The sequence below is a fragment of the Budorcas taxicolor genome, chromosome 2 (assembly GCF_023091745.1).
Source record: "Budorcas taxicolor isolate Tak-1 chromosome 2, Takin1.1, whole genome shotgun sequence".
In the NCBI taxonomy this organism is placed as follows: Eukaryota; Metazoa; Chordata; class Mammalia; order Artiodactyla; family Bovidae; genus Budorcas; species Budorcas taxicolor.
In genome coordinates this window covers 140,574,026-140,594,186 of record NC_068911.1, presented here as the reverse complement: position 1 = coordinate 140,594,186, position 20,161 = coordinate 140,574,026, and the positions used below count along the sequence as shown (strand labels likewise).

The window sequence follows — 20,161 nt, the reverse complement described above, 5'->3', positions numbered from 1 at the left end:
AGAATGATTGTTTTCTTATATCCACATTAACTTTCTGTGTTAACAATATTTTTAATCCTAACCATCCTGATAAATAAAAAATAACTTCACACTATGATTTTGATTTGTATTTTTTTCATTATAAGTAAGATTGAATATCTTTTTTATATTATAGTGGCCATATGTAGTTTTTGTTAATTGCCTTTTAATTTCATTAACCTATAATTAAATTATATTAAGGAAATTGACATTCTTTTTATCTAAGTAGGAAATATTTTTCCCAATTTTTTGTCATGTGACTTTGTAATGGTATTTTGTATTGTAACTAATTTTCTAATGTTACATATTCAGATTTATCACTTTTCTATGGTTTCTAAGATTATAAAATATTTACTCACATAAGTGTTTATCTAACATTTTTCTCTAATGTTTATAATTTTAAAAATACCTTTTATGGCTTATTATTATATTTAAATTTTCCATTTGTGTGGAATTACATTTTTTTTATGAAGTGAATTAGAGATTCAGCTTTGTTTTTTTCTCTGATGGCTAAACAATTGCCCCACCATCATTTATTAAATAATTTCTCTCTCCTCACTTTCACTGTATACTAAATTTCCATATGTATTTGAATCCATATCCTGGGTATACGGATATACAGCATAAACACCACAAACACAGCAGATAATCTTCAAAAACAGATGTGTGAAGTTATAATCAGTACTGACTGGTGGTTTGCTACTTCTTGACGCCTTGAGGCAAAGAATAAAAAACTGCCCACATTCTTAAAGACAATGGCATGCAAGCTAATAAAGAACACCTATTTCCACTTATGTGCAGGGTTTGTTTTTCCTCACATCAGTGACCCAGCAGTTTATTGGATCACAACCTTCTAGTCAGGAACTCATTTTTGTTTCTCATTTAATCTTAGGCATTGATGGTCTCATAAAAGCTGTTAAGTAATAATAATGTTGGGCACTTACATTGTACTTTTCATCCCTAAGTGCTATCTAAACATTAACTAATTAAATGCATTGATGAAAGGGAAGGATTTGCAGACTTCATCAGGAAAACTGATATCTGGTTGCACACCTGGGAGGGCATGATTCCTGAAAAGCATTAACTCTCTCTTTGAATGGCGCTCAGCAAGCAGAGGAATAAAAAGCTGGTGACATTATTTTACTTCTTTTGAAAATTTCCTTGGGTATCTTCTAATTAGTCTGGTTAAACTCACCTTTTATCTATCTCCCCAGACGTTTCCTTTCTACATTCCTGGGGGTATTCAACAAGCTTCTTTTGATGTTTTCCCTGTCTGGTAGTCACAAAATCATAGGATCTTCAAGCTGAGAGAAATCCTTATTGATCATCTAGTTTTGAATAACTTAGTATGATCACTTTATTTTGTAGGTGAGGAAACTGAGGCATGGAGAAATTAAGGGACTTATTAAAAAGGTCAGACAGCTTAGTGGGGATAGAACTGAGAAGAGAAGTCAAGATGTTTAGCTCCCATTTCAGATCTCAAATCAATTTCAATCCTTTTTTTATCTTTGTGAGCGTCTGAGTTGCTTTTCCCTTTTCTTTTTTAAATTTTTTTTAACTCCATCCTTTACATACTTCTCGTTTCGTTCTTTGCTTTCTACCTTTTATGTCTCTCCTAACTCTTAGTGGGTCATTCCTATGCATGATCAGGTAACATTGCTTCAATTTCTCCTCTATTTCTCTACTTCTTTAAACATGGGGTCTTTTGTTGTTGGTAAGATGTCCTCAACAGGTCCCTCTGAAAAGCACTGTTTCTTCACATTCTCTTACATACTTGCTTTCAGGGAGTTGATTTAGTTTGCTTTGGTTTTTTCCAGCCGTAGTTGCTTCTTCCTTTAATAAAGTTACTTCTCTTGGTAAATAGCCTAGGGTTTAAGTTAATAAGTCCATTTCCATCATAGAATTTCATGTTACTTTATCTTTTTAAATTTTTAAATTGAAGTTCATGTTACTTTAATTCATGAATTTCCCAGTCATTCAGTAATAAGAATGATACTCCATGTTTAGAAATTTACACAAGATGTGACTACTTAAGAGAATTTTTGTACAAGGAATAAATATGTTGGAAAATAAATCCTCACATAAGCCAAAGACAGATCCAGTTCAGATCAAAACTGTGGGAGTAAACCTGGACCAGCTAGACTGTGCATCTTATTTCCATGCAGGGGCTGAGATGGTTTAGAAATCCTCCATTTCTATATACCTCCGTGGGTATCCAGTGACTTCAGGATTCTCAGGCTGAGCCAAGCCCCAAGGCTGCACTGTGACCCTAGATGCCCTCATTAGGGCCCCTTCTGAGAGTAGTGAAGAGTACTTAAGGAGACGGGAGTGGGGGTGCCAAGGCCTGACATAACCCAGCTAGGTGATCTTAGCTCCCCATCACCTCCCTGGGCATTAGTTTTGCCCTTGTATGTGTGTGTGTGTTAGTCGCTCAGTTGTGTCAGACTCTTTGCAACTCCGTGGACTATAGCTTGCCAGGCTCCTCTGTCCTTGGGATTCTCCAGGCAAGAATACTGGAATGGGTTGCCATTCCCTTCTCCAGGGGATCTTGCGAACCCGGGGATGGAACTCCGATCTCCTGCATTGCAGGCAGATTCTTTACCATCTGAGCTACCAGGGTGCTCCCCATCACCTCTCTGGGCCCCTTTAGCCAAGTTAAAGAAACCATTTAAAGCAAGGGTCCCCAGTCCCTGGGCCACGGACTAGTATTGGTCATGGCCTGTTAGGAACTGGGCCACAGAGCAAGAGGTGAGTGGCAGCAAGCAGCAAGCTAAGCTTCATCTCTATTTACAGCTGCTCCCCATTGCTCACATTGCTCAGCCTCCTGTCACATCAGTGGCAGCATTAGATTCTCATAGGAGCATGATCTCTATTGTGAACTACACATGTGAAGGCTCTAGGTTGCTCATTCCTTATGAGAATCATCCCAAAACCATCCCCCTCCCACCACATCCTACCCAACCTCACTGTTGTCAGTCACTCAGTCGTGTCCTACTCTTTGCAACCCCATAAATGGCAGCATGCCAGGCTTTCGTGGCCTTCACTATCTCCTGGAGTTTGATCATACTCATGTCCATTGAGTCAGTGATGCCATCTCACCTCCATCTCTGGTCTGTGGAAAATTTTTTATCCATGAAATGGTCCCTGGTGCCAAAAAGCTTGGGGGGGCTGCTGACTTAGAGCCTTTCCTTGTATACTGTTCAGTGAGTAATAATGACATAACTGGGCCAAAATGAATAGTTGTGACCTAAATCAGATTTATATTAGACACATACCTAATTAACTCAATAGAGAAATAAGATTCTGCTGAACGTACCATAAGAATTTCCTGAACTGTCTCAACTTAAAATATCTTAATCTACTTTCCCTGTAAATAGTACGCATGCATTTATATGAGACCATATGGCCTGCTTTGGGGCTCAGAATATGTGGGCCATATAATTGTACTTACTCTTTGCAAATGCTTCTACTGAAGTTCCGTGAGGTTATGGCTTCACGAGCCTATAGCCATTAAGGCACTTTCCATAATGTGGAAAAACTGAAGTAGACCCCATCCTATATATTTTTGTGAATTAAGAAATTTATGTTCTTGGGTTCAGCTTTACCATTCAGCCATTGGAGAAAGTTGAAATTCTTTTAGTCCCTGAGATAGTTTCTACCAGGATGCAAAGTATAATTTGATAGGAATCATGATGGCCACTTACGAATCGACCCAATTACGTCAACCCAGACAACCCAAATTATAACTTAGTTTCCAGAATCTAAGTAGAGATTGTCACCCTTGGGAGAGAATCAGATAAGAGCTCAATGTTGACATCATAATCCACCATGAGTGAAGTATTTGATTAGCCAGAACCTTCCTCCTGTTAGAACAGTCCCATAATGGATAAAGAAGGGTGTGGAGCAGCTAATTGGAGAAGACACAGTTTCCTGTTTTTCTGTAAACATCCCAGCATTGAGCCATGATAAGGAGCTTTAAGGCTAATTATGGAGAAATGGGATTTTAACAAACTTTTTGAAATAGGAAAATCCCCTATGCCTTTTATTTTCTATTTTTAAGAAAAATAATATGGTAGTATGCTTTTTATTTTCTGCTTTTAAGGATTTATTATTAAGAGGAATAAAATTAACTAGACTTACTGTGGTGATATTTTGCAATATATACAAATACCAAATCATTACACTGTATACCTGAAACTAATATAACATTACATATCAATTTTTTAAGAAAAAAGGAGTAAAATTTAGAATCAAATGAGAATTCAGAATTATTCTTGCGTGTGTTAGCTTTTCAAACTTGAGCAGACGCCACAGACTGTTTTTCCTAAATCTTCAGGAACTCACCGGGCCTAGATCACTAACCATCACTGTCCCCACCTGTTAACGCTAAGAAATGTCGCTCAGAAAGAAAATAGTGAGTGATGTCTTTCAGAATCCTCTGGCCAAGCAAATGCAAACGAAATTATATTTGAAATCATCTTAGTGTGTGACAATTTTGATTCTTCCATTTTACCAAGCTCGCTTGTTACTAGTGAGTGGCAGGTGGCTTTGTTGAACATGAATGGGGTCTTTTGGTTAGACTTTCAGAGGAGGGGCCGTTTGTCAAGTGCAGCAGCCCTCCCCATCAAAATCTTCCCAACAGTTGTCCAGAATCTAGATGCTACACAATGGCGGAGGAACACCAGCACTGAAATGGAAGGTAACTTGACAAATCAGGGGGAAGGAATTCGTCGATGCATGCATTCAATGAGAAGGAGATTTTTCTTTCTTGTTTCTTGTCTAAGTCCCCCAGTGCTCCTTTCTCCCAGTGTAGATTTTGAATCTTGTGGTGGTGCCAAGGGAGTGAAGGTAACGGACATAGAAGAATCATTTGTGCCCTTTTCCCAATCCCGCAGATCTCCATTGGCTGCAGACCTTGAACATGACACTGCAATTTCCTGGTGCCACACATGAGTAATGAGCAGCTGTTTCTGAACCTGTGGTTTGGAGAAGGCAGCACTAGGTTATTTTTTAACTTAATTGTAATTTTTGATTGCTCTGCAAGAAGGCAAATCAAATAAAGTCTGTTGTCTTAGTCTGCAAGAAAGCCATAGGCCTCAAATTCCAGTGCTGACCATCTTGACCAGAATAGAAGAGGGGGGAAAATGTGTGTATCCTTGAGCTGGAAGTTCGACCAGCAGCTTTCGTGGGCTACTGTCACACAAGAAGGGTAAGCATATTTGGTGTATTTGTCAGTTTGCGGGATCATGGAAAGTAACATTTGACTATTCCTTGAGTTCTAGAAGTACCTGAGTTGATAGAGTGAAAATAATTTGTAGAGAGACTGCAAAAGTCAAAAATAGAAAACTCTTGAAGAAGGTATCAGCTTGATATTGCATTTGTCTTTATTCTACAGTGCAATAAAAAAGACACATAATTTTAAGTTGCAAATGGAAGTGTGTATTCTTTGAACACGAAGTCCCTATGGTACCCCTGGAATAATCATATATGCAGTACCTCCAAATTAAATCAGACTAGGACTTTCTTTCGGAGAAAGCAATGGCACCCCACTCCAGTACTCTTGCCTGGAAAATTCCATGGACGGAGGAGCCTGGAAGGCTGCAGTCCATGGGATCGCTAAGAGTCGGACACGACTGAGCGACTTCACTTTCACTTTTCACTTTCATGCATTGAAGAAGGAAATGGCAACCCACTCCAGTGTTCTTGCCTGGAGAATCCCAGGGATGGGGGAGCCTGGTGGGCTGCCGTCTATGGGGTCGCAGAGTCCGACACGACTGAAGTGACTTAGCAGCTTAGCAGCAGGACTTTCTTTTGTACAAGAAATTAAATTTAATGGAAAACAGAAGCAAACTATTTCACTGTGTTTTGGACATATGCCTTTTTCTCAAGGAGATAGAACAATTTGGTATATGGAGAAGATGAGAGAGATTAAGGAGATGGATGAAGAGCTACCTATGTTTTCTGCTAATTACTTTGTCATGATTTTGTTCACATTAAAAGGCACTTGTGGAAAATAACTAAGCCTAGGGTAACTGAACCTCATCTCAGAGGTCTATTTCACCAGCACTTACAACATATCCAAATGAGTGCCTGATTAACAGACCACCAGTCTTCTAAATGCTAAAGCTGAATGGCCTTGTGACTTGTGATGGAAGGATGTAAAGTTATATTAACCTGTGACCAGGAAAAAGTGAAAAAGAAAGGCTCCTTGAGCTTTGGTCTTCTTTGAGGCTTCCATCTTCCTGGTGTTTGTGGAATATGGTCCTAACCTCAACACCCCACCAGGTTGGCTAGGAAAGTGGGAATGAAAAGCAGGATTCTTGAGAGCAGAAGGAGATGGTAGGACATCTTACTTCTTCTTAAGCAAGTATCTCAAGTAAAGATGTAGCTGTGAGATATGAGCTCCAGATACCTGGAGCCTGCTTCTCTTAGTGCTGAAGCCTCTAGACCAAAAGCCAGAATAGCTTCCGAGTGTTGCTAGTTGTTATATTCAAAACAAGATTAAATTTTACCTTTACCCTTTGAAATCAGTATAAAGTTTTCTTCCCTATAATATTAAACAAATGTTTGTCAATTCTAAAATAAACTTACAGAGTATTACCTCGCTTTTCTGAAGAAAAAATTTCCAGCAACTTCAGCACTTTGAAACATGGCCCTGAACCTTACCTGACAAATAGGAAGATCAATTACTTAAGTGTAAAGAAGCGAAAAGGGTTTCTAATTAGCTGAGTTGCCACCAAGTTCACGTGTTCTTCGTTCTCCTCCCCAAATCACACAGCGGAATGATTCAAAATGTTGTGACACAAAAATAGCACAGATATGACCGTTGCAGCAAAGGAAAAAGACTGGAAAGCATCCTCAATCATTCAGCAAGAACCTAGATGCCTGGCAGAGAGAGGGTATTTAAGACTGGTGTGAGATTCAGTCTGCCTTTAAGCAATTTACATTCTTTTAGGTTGCTTTATATAAAATTGCCATTTTTTATAAAATCACCATTTTACTTTTATGGGCAAAATCACCATTTTATAGGTAGTACCTCCACTTTTACATTTTCAATCTACAGTTGGAAAAGCAAAACAATCACATGTTAAAGGATAGCAAAAAGATACAGGAGAACATCAATTTCCATATTAAATTGTGTGGTTATAAAAATAAGTTATATGAAGCACAAGAGATCCATGGCAGGTGAAGTAGCCAAAGATGACTGTCCAGATCAAGCCAGAATAGATCTGAGCCGTGAATCCTGAGTGACATTTAAGTAAGTGTTAAGAGAAGAAGTGAAACTCCAGATAGAAGAAATACATTGACAAAGGTACAGAAGCAAGAACAAACATATTCTACACAGGGAAGAGTTCCCTTACAACAGAACATAAATACCAAGGAATGGAAAATGAATTTGGATAGACAGTGTGGAATTAGCCTATGGAGACCCTTGTACACCAGGCAAATTATAGGCTCCAGTTCTGTCTAGTTCATGCTTCTATCAATAGCCAAGTATATTCAATGCCAGCTATGCATTGAATTCAGCAAATTTAGTGCAATTTTCTGAAATGAATGAATGAAGAATCGTAAAATAAGAATTCAACCAAAGGTTTGAGGGAAGAGATAACACACAATGAAAGTAATGTATAAACCTGATTAGTATAAATGCTGGATAGATTCAAGGAAAAAGGCTATCATCCATAAATAAAACCAGAATTTTATTTCATTATTAAATCAGGACTTCCTTGGTGGCACAATGGATAAGAATCCGCCTGCCAATGCGGGGGACATAAGTTTGACCTCTGGTCCAGGAAGATTCCACATGCAGTGGAGCAACTGAACCAGTGCACCACAACTACTGGGCTTGCACTCTAGGGCCTCTGAGCTGCAAGAACTGAGCCTGCATGCTGCTGAAGCTTGCATGCCTGGAGCCCATGCTCCACAACAAGAGAAGGTACCGCAGTGAGAAGCCCACATACTGCAATGAAGAGGAGCCCTCACTCACTGAAACTAAAGAAAACCACATAAAGCAATGAAGATTCAGCGCAGCCAAAAATAAATAATTAATTAATTTTTTAAAAAAATCAACATCAACCCTGAAACATTATGCTAAGTGAAAGAAGCCAGTCATAGAGCACCGCATATTATATTATTCTATTTACATGAAATAGCCAGAGTAGGTAAAATTATGAAGACAGAAAGTGGAGATTGCTTGTGGGATGGGTTAGGGAGAAAAGATTAGTGACTGCTAATGGGTGTGGGGATTTGGAGGAGAGTGGAGGAAATGTTCCAACATTGATTGTGGTAATGGTACAAGAAATACCTGGAGTAACAGGCAAATTTGGCCTTGGAGTACAGAATGAAGCACAGCAAAGGCTAATAGAGTTTTGCCAAGATAACACAATGGTCATAGCAAACACCCTCTTCCAACAACACAAGAGAAGACTCTACACATGGACATCACCAGATGGCCAACACCAAAATCAGATTGATTATATTCTTTGCAGTCAAAGATGGAAAAGCTCTATACAGTCAGCAAAAACAAGACCGGGAGCAGACTGTGACTCAGATCATGAATTCCTTATTGCCAAATTCAGACTTAAATTGAAGAAATTGGGGAAAACCACTAGACCCTAGACCATTCAGGTATGACCTATATAAAATCCTTTATCATTATACAGTGGAAGTGAGATATAGATTTAAGGGACTAGATCTGATAGACAGAGTGCGTGATGAACTATGGACAGAGGTTCGTGACATTGTACAGGAGACAGCGATCAGAACCATCCCCAAGAAAAACAAATGCAAAAAAGCAAAATGGCTGTCTGAGGAGGCCTTACAAATAGCTGTGAAAAGAAGAGAAGTTAAACACAAATGAGAAAAGGAAAGATATACCCATTGAATGCCGAGTTCCAAAGAATAGCAAGGAGAGATAAGAAAGCCTTCCTCAGTGATCAATGCAAAAAAATAGAGGAAAGCAACAGAATGGGAAAGACTAGAGATCTCTTCAAGAAAATTAGAGATATCAAGGTAACATTTCATGCAAAGATGGGCTCGATAAAGGACAGAAATGGTATGGACCTAACAGAAGCAGAAGATATTAAGAAGAGGTGGCAAGAATACACAGAAGAACTGTACAAAAAAGATCTTCACAACTCAGATAATCACGATGGTGTGATCACTCACCTAGAGCCAGACATCCTGGAATGTGAAGCCAAGTGGGCCTTAGGAAGCATCACTACAAACAAAGCTAGTGGAGGTGATGGAATTCCAGTTGAGCTATTTCAAATCCTAAAGGATGATGTTGTGAAAGTGCTGCACTCAATGTGCCAGCAAATTTGGAAAACTCAGCAGTGGCCACGGGACTGGAAAAAGTTGGCTTTCATTCCAATCCGAAAGAAAGGCAATGCCAAAGAATGCCCAAACGACCGCACAATTGCACTCATCTCACATGCTAGTAAAGTAATGCTCAAAATTCTCCAAGCCAGGATTCAGCAATACGTGAACCATGAACTTCCAGATGTTCAAGCTGGTTTTAGAAAAGGCAGAGGAACCAGAGATCAAATTGCCAACATCCGCTAGATCATGGAAAAAGCAAGAGTTCCAGAAAAACATCTATTTCTGCTTTATTGACTATGCCAAAGCCTTTGACTGTGTGGATCACAATAAACTGGAAAATTCTGAAGGAGATGGGAATACCAGACCACCTGACCTGCCTCTTGAGAAACCTGTGTACAGGTCAAGAAACAACAGTTGGAACTGGACATGGAACAACAGACTGGTTCCAAATAGGAAAAGGAGTACGTCAAGGCTGTATATTGTCACCCTGCTTATTTAACTTATATGCAGAGTACATCATGAGAAATGCTGGGCTGGATGAAGCACAAGCTGGAATCAAGATTGCCGGGAGAAATATCAGTTATCTCAGATATGCAGATGACACCACCCTTATGGCAGAAAGTGAAGAAGAACTAAAGGGCCTCTTGTTGAAAGTGAAAGAGGAGAGTGAAAAAGTTGGCTTAAAGCTCACCATTTGGAAGACGAAGATCATGGCATCGGGTCCCATCACTTCATGGCAAATAGACGGGAAAGCAGTGGAAACAGTGTCAGACTTTATCTTTTTGGGCTCCAAAATCACTGCAGATGGTGATTGCAGCCATGAAATTAAAAGACGCTTACTCCTCGGGAGGAAAGTTATGACCAACCTAGACAGCATAGTCAAAAGCAGAGACGTTACTTTGCCAACAAAGGTCCATCTAGTCAAGGCTATGGTTTTACCTGTGGTTATGTATGGATGTGAGAGTTGGACTATAAAGAAAGCTGAGCACCAAAGAATTGATGCTTTTGAACTGTGGTGTTGGAGAAGACTCTTGAGAGTCCCTTGGACTGCAAGGAGATCCAACCAGTCCATCCTAAAGGAGATCAGCCCTGGGTATTCATTGGAAGGACTGATGCTGAAGCTGAAACTCCAATACTTTGGCCACCTAATGCAAAGAACTGACTCATTTGAAAACACCCTGATTCTGTGAAAGATTGAGGGCAGGAGGAGAAGGAGATGACAGAGGAAGAAATGGTTGGATGGCATCACTGACTCAATAGACATGAGTTTGAGTAACCTCCAGGAGTTGGTGATGGACAGGGAGGCCTGATGTACTGTGATCCATGGGGTCGTGAAGAGTTGGACACGTATGAGTGACTGAACTGAACTGAAGCTCTTGTTGGTAACATCATTTGCAAATGTGTTCTCCCAGTTTATAGGTTATCTTTTTGTTTTATTTATGGTTTTGTTTGCTGTGCAAAAGCTTATAAGTTTGATTAGGTCCCATTTGTTTATTTTTGCTTTTATATCTGTTACCTTGGGAGACTAACCTAAGAAAACATGGGTACGGTTTATGTTGGAGAATGTTTTGTCTATATTCTCTTCTAGGAGTATCATGTCATATTTAAGTATCTAACCCATTTTGAGTTTATTTTTGTATATGGTGTGAGGGTGTGTTCAAGTTTAATTTGCATGCAGCTGTTCAACTTTCCCAGCACTACTTGCTAAAGGGGCTGTCTTTTCCCCATTTCATATTCTTGCCTTCTTTGTCAAGATTTATTGACCATAGGTGTGTGGGTTTACTTCTGGGCTCTCTATTCTGTTCCATTGATCCATGTCTCTTTTTGTGCCAGTCCCACACTGTTTTGATTATTGTAGCTTTGTAGTATTGTCTAAAGTCTGGTAAAGTTAATGCTTCCTGCTTTGTTCTTTTTCCTCAGGATTGCTTTGGGAAATCTGGGCTTTTTATCATTCTGTATAGATAATTTTTGTATTATCTGTTCTGATTCTTTGAAAAATGTCATGGGTAATTTGATAGGGATCATATTAAATCTATAGATTGCTTTGGGTAGTATTGTCATTTTAACAATATTAATTCTTCCAATCCAAGAGCATGAGATATCTTTCTATTTCTTTGAGTCATCTTCAGTTTCCTTTATTAATGTTTTGTTGTTCTCAGAATATAAGAATGCTGGAGTAGATAACAATTCCCTTTCCCAGGGGATCTTTCCAACCTAGGGATTGAACCCAGGTCTCCCATATTGCAGGCGGATTCTTTACTGTCTGAGCCACCAGGGAAGGGCCCATAGATTTCAGGATTATCAGTTCTGGTTCTGTGAAAAATTTCACAGTTAATTTGATAAGGATCACATGAAATCCATAGATTACTTTGGGTAGTATAGCCATTTTAACAATATTAATTCTTCCAATCCAAGAGCATGGGATATCTTTTTATTTCTTTTAATCATCTTCAATTTCCTTTATTAATGTTTTGTAGTTCTCAGTATATAAGTCTTTCTTATGTGGGGTTTATTCATAAGTATTTTATTTTACTGTTTTGATGTGGTTTTAAAAGGGATGGTTTTTTACATTCTCTTTCTGATATTTCATTGTTAGTGTGTAAAGAAATTGCAGAATACATTTTTATATTCCTTATAGTCTTTTACTCTAGTATTATCAACCACTACTATTTGTTTACCTTAACCTGGTAATATCTCTTTAAGTATGATTTACTGCTCTCAGATGTTATTTTTATGTAGATTCTCATTTTAATTATGATTCATTTGAAAGTATCCATCTATTTCCAGCTATTTCCAAATTAAATTCAATCTTCATTTTTTCTTTTATCAAAATCAGCATGTATATGCATGTGCCTCAGTAAGAGAGAAATAAAGGCAGATTTTATCTTGTTAGTATAGGAACTGCTAAAGTCTTTGAAGCCTGTGCATTATTAGTTAAGTGAGGGGGGGCTCTGATGAACCATCAGCTCCAAACTCATGAATGTTTGAGGGGAGGGAACTGAGGGAGGCAGCCAGACTCAAGACAAGACACTGGGGCCTCATGGAGACAAGTGTCAGTTAAAGAGCACATGTCTCAGCAGGAGCCAGCAGCCTCTACTCACAGCCGGGATCATCATCATGTTGGAATCCAGGCCTAGTTTTGCCAGATCTAATGATTTTTCAAAAGAAGCCAAAAATCTGAATTTTTAAATTATGTAACCCCCTCCCCAATTATTAAATTGGCTCATTTTTTTAAACACTAAGAGATTTTTAAAAAACATCTTCAGGCTATATATAGTCGTCAGACTGCCAAATTGCAACTTCTGTTATTATGATACTTAGCAGCAGCAAGAGAAACCTATTTTTCCACATTTGTTACACGTTCTTAGGTGAGCTGGTGAAAAAACTATTCTATTGACTCATTAGGAAACAGATATTATTGGATATATAGCATAACATAAAATTCTACATCAGTAGGTACCCTGTTTGTTTTCAATCTGTTTTGGGAAACCCGCCACACTCCTCGTATACTACACCATAACTGTCTATGAAAGTAGGCTTCCCCATTTGTTGGTCCTCTATCCGCTACAACACACTACAGAAAAAGAGCAATACAAAAGAAGTTTCAACATCTTCATTTTTCAACCCCCAGTGGTTTAAGCCAGAGAGTTCTTTCAGAGTGAAAATACTATGTCTTTTCTTTCTCAGAGTTGCTGAGAAATTATAATTAGAGGTTTTCCTGTTGTGTAAAGGAAAGGAATTCCAGTCCTGCATCTACAAGACTTTTTGTTCTCAACAAATTTGCTTTCTTCCCTGTTCTGTTTCTCTTTCTGCAGGTAATAGAGGGAAAGCTGGCTCCATTCTTGGGCAAGGTCATTAAATTTGCCACCTCGCATGTGTACAGCTGCAGTCTTTGTAGCCAGAAGGGGTTCATCTGTGAAATCTGTAACAATGGAGAGATCCTCTACCCTTTTGAGGATATTTCAACAAGCAGGTACAGAATCTCTTGTCTTACAACAGTATACCTGAATATGTCACATGCGGTGTTATTGGGCCAGATCGGGCCAACTTTTTGTCAAGCACTGTGTCTCTGTCTCTGCCTCTGGATCAGATTTCCCGTTGTCCTGGAGAATATTTTTTACCCTTTGGTTTCCTACGTTTATTTCCAACTCACTTTGCTTCCTTTATCCAGAATGATATAACAAAGTTGCAAAAAAAACCATAGTCTAGATCTATCTTATTTGGTAACAAAGAGTATTCAGCTTCATTTTTTAGAATAAAGATGGGGGTGGAAGAATTCTCACAGCCATCCCAGGATCAAGTGATAGGCTATGGAAATCATAGTCTCAAGAGGAAGACCCAAACTGGATGGATGACTAGGAAGAAAACCAGAGGACACTGGTGAACAGCTGTCTAGCTCACCACATGCTCTTCTCTATAGATGCACTACAGTCTAGTGATGAAAGTTTTAGGATCCAAAGGAGAGAAAAGTGGGAGTCCATGTGGGATTATTTTTCTAACCAAAGTAATATTTGGGTATCATCACTTCCATTGATTGATGGATGATTTTTTTCCCCTGACTTAAGAGCAGGGTTTTTCCTGTTGCCTGTTTCCTGAGTCATAAAATGATACATATCACTTTTCCTTTCATTCCAACAGCGTAATAGGAATATACATTGTTTGTGCATAAGGGCATCGGCTTATCTGGGCATGAATTCATGGCTCATTTCCCACCCTGCTGGGCTCACTTACTCTGTGGTTCAGAATAGAAGGTGAGGCACTTAGCCAGGGAGAGTTAAAGCATGTGTGGTAAAGCTAAGATATTAAAAGTCCACTCAGCCTTTCTGGCCTCTTCTTAAACCCAAAGACTATTTGTAAACGTCTAGGTCCCGCACACAGAAAGACAGACACATAAACATAAGATTCCCTATACACACACACACTCCTGCCTCCAGTTTCCTGAGTACTGTTATTTAGCTCATAGCCTAAAGATTATCTACTTCTTAAAAATGTATACCACACAAAAACTTGTGTACAAGTGTTCATAGCAACAGTATTCATAGTAATCAAAAATTAGAAACAATATAAATGCCTATCAGCTAATGACTAGATAAACAAAATGTGATATAGTCATATAGTGAAATATTATTCCATCTAAAAAGGAATGAAGTATATGCTGCAGAGTGGATGAACCTTGAAGCCATTATGCTAAGTGCAAGAAGCCAGACACAAAAGGCCACATATGTTCTATTTATATGAAATGTACCCAAAAGACAAATCTATAGAGACAGAAAGTAGATTTGTAGGTGCCTAGAGTTTGAGGAAGAGGGAAAGAGAATAACTACTAACAAGCATAGATTTATTGGGGGCGGGGGGGTGATACAAATGTTCTAGAATTGGATAGTTGTGATGGTTATACATTCTTGTGAATATACTAAAAAGCAGTGAATTTTACACTTTAAAAGAGCAAGTTTTATGTGAATTATACTGCAATAAAAAATGTTTAATAAAAAAGTAAAAATCAAAAAAATACTTCCAACTGAATATGCCATATATTTTGGGCCATAAAAGAAGTCTCAATAAATTTAAAAGATTGAAACCATACCAGATGTGTTCTCTGAGACATGGAATTAAGATCTCCAGTAGAAAAACATTTTGAAAAACCCCAAAGTATTTGGAAATTAAATAATGTGCTCTAAAAACCCATGTGTCAAAGAAGAAATCCACCACAAGAGAAATTTTAAAAAGAATTTAAAGAGCATTAAGTTCACCATTTTAATGTATCAATTTTTAAAATAATTTTTGTAAGTCTTTATTGAATATGTTACAGTATTGCTTCTGTTCTATGTTTTGGTGTTTTTGGCTGTGAAGCATGTAGAATCTTATCTCCCCAACCAGGGATTGAACCTGCAACCCCTGCATTGGAAGGTGAAGTCTTAAACACTGCCAGGGACATCCTTAAAATATTTTTAAATGAATGAAAATGAAATACAAAATATCAAAATGGAATGCAGCTTAAGAAGTTTTTTGAGAGAAATTTATAGCTATAAACACCTATATCAGAAAAGAGGAAAGAAGGTCTCAAATTAATAAACTAAAATCCCACTTTAAGAAACTTACGAAGAGCAAAGTAAATCCAAAGCAAGCAGGAGGAAAGAAAGGGTTAAGATTAGAGAAGATATCAATGAAATGAAAAACAATAAGTCAATGAAACCACAAATTGGTTCTTTGAAAAGATTAACAAACTTGATAGCCTTTTAGGTAGGCCACCAAAAAATTAAGAGAGAAGATACAGATTGCCAGAATCAGGAAAGAAAAAGGGTGTAGCAATTAAAAGAATTTTTAAAAGGCAGTATAAACAACTTCATCCCAACAAGTTAGACAACTTAGATTAAATGGATAAATTTCTAGAAAGACAAAGTACAAAACTGACTCAAGAAGAAATAAAAATATGAATAGGCCTTCAACAAGAAATTGAAATAGTAATTTTTTCTTCTTCTTCCCATGAAGAAGTCAGATGGCTTCACTGGTGAATTTTGTTGAATATTTGAAGAAATAATACCAATTCTTTACACCATGATAAAGAGGGGCATTATATAATGATAACTGGATCAGTTCTTTGAAAAATAAAAAACAATATTTAGTGTGTATGAACAGAGAGTCAAAAATGCATGAGGCAAAAACCAACTGCATGGAGAAACAGATGAATCCACAATTATATTTAAGTATATCTGTTATTATAGTTGGGCTTCACTGGTGTCTGCAATGCTGGAGACCCTGGGTCGGGAAGATCCCCTGGAGAAGAGAATGGCAACCCACTCCAGTATTCTTGCCTGGGAAATCCCATGGACAGAGGAGCCTGGTGAGCTGCATTCCATAGGGAAACAAAGAGTCAGACACAACTGACAGATCCCTTAGGCAGAAAATCAGTGAATGTATAGTAATTGAAAAGCACTATCAACCAAGTGACTCTAATGGACATCCATGTCGATTCATGTGGTCCATCCTAAAACAGAATATACATTCTTCTCAAGCTCATGTGGAATATTTACTAAGAGAGAGATCACATTCTGGGCCATTAAACCTATCTGGACAAATTTTAAAGAATAGAATTTATACAAAGTATGGTCTCAGACCATAATGAAATTAAACTGTAATCAGTATTAGAAAGATACCTGCAAAATACCCAAATATTTGAAAATTAACAATATACCGTTAAATAACATGAGTTTGTAACACGTTCACTTAAAAATCTACACATGGGTATTTATAGCAGCTTTATTCCTAATTGCCCCAAATTGGAAACAACCAAGTTGTCCTTTACTAAGTGGATGGATAAAGAAACTCTGGTTTATCCATATAGTGCAGTATTATTCAGGGATAAAAGAAATGAGCTATTATGCCTCAAAAGGACATGGAGGAAACTTAAATGCATATTATTGAGTGAAAGAAGCCAATCTGAAAAAGTTACTTACTGTATAACTCCAAGTATGTGACATTCTGAAAAAGGCAAAACTATACAGACAATTGGAGAAGGAAATGGCAACCCACTCCAGTACTCTTGCCTAGAAAATTCCATGGATGGAGGAGCCTGGTGGGCTACAGTCCATGGGGTCACAGAATCAGACACGACTGAGTGACTTCATGACGATGACATGATACAGACAATAAGAAAATCAGTGATTACCAGGGTCTTGAGAGGGGGTAGGGAGGAATGAATAGGTGAAGCACAGGAAATTTGGGGGCAATGAGATTATTCTATATGATTTTGTAATAGTGCATACATGACATTATACATTTGTCAAAATTCATAGAACCATACAACACAGGATAACTCTTTATTTTAAACTGTGGACTTCAGTTAATAATATACCAATATTGGTTCATTAATTGTAACAAACTACTACACTAATGCAAGATGTTGATAATCGGGAAAACTGGAGGTCAGTCATAATATGGGAACTCTGTACTACCTACTCAGTTTTCTTATAAATCTGAACCTTGAAAATGTTGTCATTTAGCTGCTAAGTTGTGTCCAACTCTTTGGGACCTTGTGTACTATAGCCTGCCAGGTTCCTGTGTCCATGGAATTTCCCAGGCAAACACCAGAGCAGGTTGCCATTTCCTTCTCTAGGGTATCTTCCTGACCAAGGGATCAAACCCACATCTCCTGTGTTAGCAGGTGGATTCTTTACTGGGGAACCACCAGGGAAGCCCTCTCCCAAAAAATAAAACCTGTTAAAACAGTTCATTCAGCAGAATATTTGGCTCAAAGGTCAAAGCTGAAAAGTTTTAATAAACTTTATTAGAACAACCTTAGATTTACAGAAAAATCACCAAGGTAGCACAGAAAATTCCCTTATATTCCATACCCAGTTTTCACTATTAACATCTTACATTAGTACATTTGTTACAATTCATGAACCAATATTGATATACAATTATTAGCTAAAATCCATAGTTTTTTTTTTCTCTGATTTCCTTAGTTTCTACCTAGTCATCTTTTCTGTTCCAGAATATCACATTACATTTAATTGCTTCATCATCCTCTGCTTTGTGGTGGTGCCAATCTTTCAGACTTTGTTTTCATGGCCTTGACAGTTTTGCAGGGTACTGGTCAGGAATTTTGTACAGTCCTTCTATTGGGACATACTTGTTGTCTTTCTTATGATTATACCAGGTTCTATGGGTTTGGGAGGAAGAACAAAGGGGTAGTGTCATTTTCATCATGATTTGCATCATGATATCATATCATGGGTACATACTATGAACATGACTGATCACTATAGTTTTTGTGTCTCCACTTCAAAGTTACTCATCTCCCCCCGCCCCATCTCCTTTTTATACTTTCCTTCTGGAAGTCAGTATGTTCAACCCATACTTAAGCAGTGGGGACTTATATGAGTGGAATATGTACAAAGTCATTTGGAATTCTTCTGCCTAAAGAGATTTGTTTCTTCTTTCCCATTAATTTTTTCAGTTATTTATTCATATCAGTATGGACTCATGCATACTTATTTTATGTGTGTGTGTTAGTCCCTCAGTCGTGTCTGACTTTTTGTGACCCCATGGACTGTAGCCCACCAGGCTTCTCTGTCCATGGAATTCTCCAGGCAAGAATACTAGAGTAAGTTGCCATTTCCTTCTCCAGGGGCTCAAACCTGGGTCTCCTGCATTGCAGGCAGATTCTTTACCATCTGAGCCACCAGGGAGCCCAAAATAAATAAAATAAATAAAAAGTATTTATTTTGCACTCTGGGTTATCCAAAAAATAACTTACTTGTGTTACTCAAACCATTCCAGTTTTAACCATTTAACTCTCAGTTGGCTCCTGTGTCCCCTCGGCATATCATAGTAATTATGGGGGTTTTGGTGTTGGGCAGTTCCTTACTTTCTAGCAGTGCTCCCAGCTCATCTTATATAATTCCTGCCCTAATCGTAGAAGCAGCCATTTCTTCAGGGGGCCCTGGTTCCTTTTTAATAGAGAATATTAGAAACCAAAATGAGGGTGCTGGGGTACACACACGTTTAAAGCCCTCAGTCTCGGTACTTGTCTCTTGCAGGGCAGAGGTGCTCCTCTCTCACTGCACATCTGAATCTCCTGTGAGATCTGGCTTCTTTAAATCCCCAGAATCGGTATCTTCAAAGACTCCCCATGTGATTCTAAGTCACATGCAGGAGAAAGAACCCCTCCTCTAAGATACTTATCGTCATGATCCAAGATGCTGGATTCTCACAACCAAAATGACCACATTAGCACGGCCATGGGCTCATAAGGCCTTTACCCTGTAGGAAGGAATACAGTCGGAATCCTCTGTTTCTCCCTTAGTCAGATTCAGTTCCCTTTATTTGCTTGCACAGATGTCTGAGTCTGAAGGAGCACTGAGCCTTCCTGGAATTCCGGGTTCATAATACTTTCCAGGAACCTGCCGAGCTTTCTCATGGTGTTCAATTTCCACTTAAACGCTAGGAGTGGATTATACACGTCAATGGAAAAGGACAAACAGAAACCCTAATAAAAGATTTACTGAAGGAAAACTGTAATCAGAAATAGAGTTGCAGATTTAAAACATATCTATAAAGATGTACTAAGTAAAGGTGGCGCTAGTGGTAAAGAATCCACCTGCCAATGCAGGAGGCACAAGAGACCCAGGTTCAATCCCTGGGTCAGGAAGATCCTCTGGAGAAGGAAATAGCAGTTCACTCCAGTATTCTTGCCTGAAAAATTCTATGGACAAAAGCCTGGAAGACTACAGTCCATAGGGTCACAAAGTGTTGAACACAACTGAACACATACACATACATAAATAAAAATAAATTTGAATAGTGGGATAAATTTTAAAATCTATGTGTAACTGAAATCTTTACAGATGAAGTGATGATAAATCAGATTTGCTGCAAAATAATCTGATGGTGGGAGGGAGAAGATAAATATAGATAAATGAGATAATCATTGGTGATAGGTATTGGTGATAGGTATGCAGGGATTTATTATACTATCCTCTCTACTTTCTGAATATATTTGACATTTTCCATAGTAAAATATGTTTTAAAAATCTATATGTGAAAATCCTAGAAATTTAGTTTTAGTGAAATTGTTTCCACACACGTATCTAAACCATCTGGCTAAATCCAGCACCCCTGTGCCCTCAGAACTATATTTAATATCCTTTCAGACCCAACTATCATGTGAACAACATAATTACAATTCAGTAAAGAACATTCCACAAGCATTAGAACTATTCATTCCTTCAATAAATGATTCACTGAGCATATTATGTTTGTGCACTGGGCTGGGTTCTAGAGACACAAAGTGAACCCGGCGTGCTCCTTGCTCACAAAT

The 20,161-nt window shown here is 38.2% G+C and overlaps 1 protein-coding gene across 1 annotated transcript in view; it reads left to right on the top strand.

The window, feature by feature from the left end:
- PLEKHM3 (pleckstrin homology domain containing M3) overlaps positions 1-20,161 on the top strand; it is a 180,746-nt gene that overhangs the window by 134,625 nt on the left and 25,960 nt on the right. Inside the window, exon 6 of the mRNA XM_052635992.1 lies at positions 13,155-13,312. Coding sequence (XP_052491952.1) covers positions 13,155-13,312 — 158 coding nt within the window. The remainder of the gene's footprint in view (positions 1-13,154; positions 13,313-20,161) is intronic.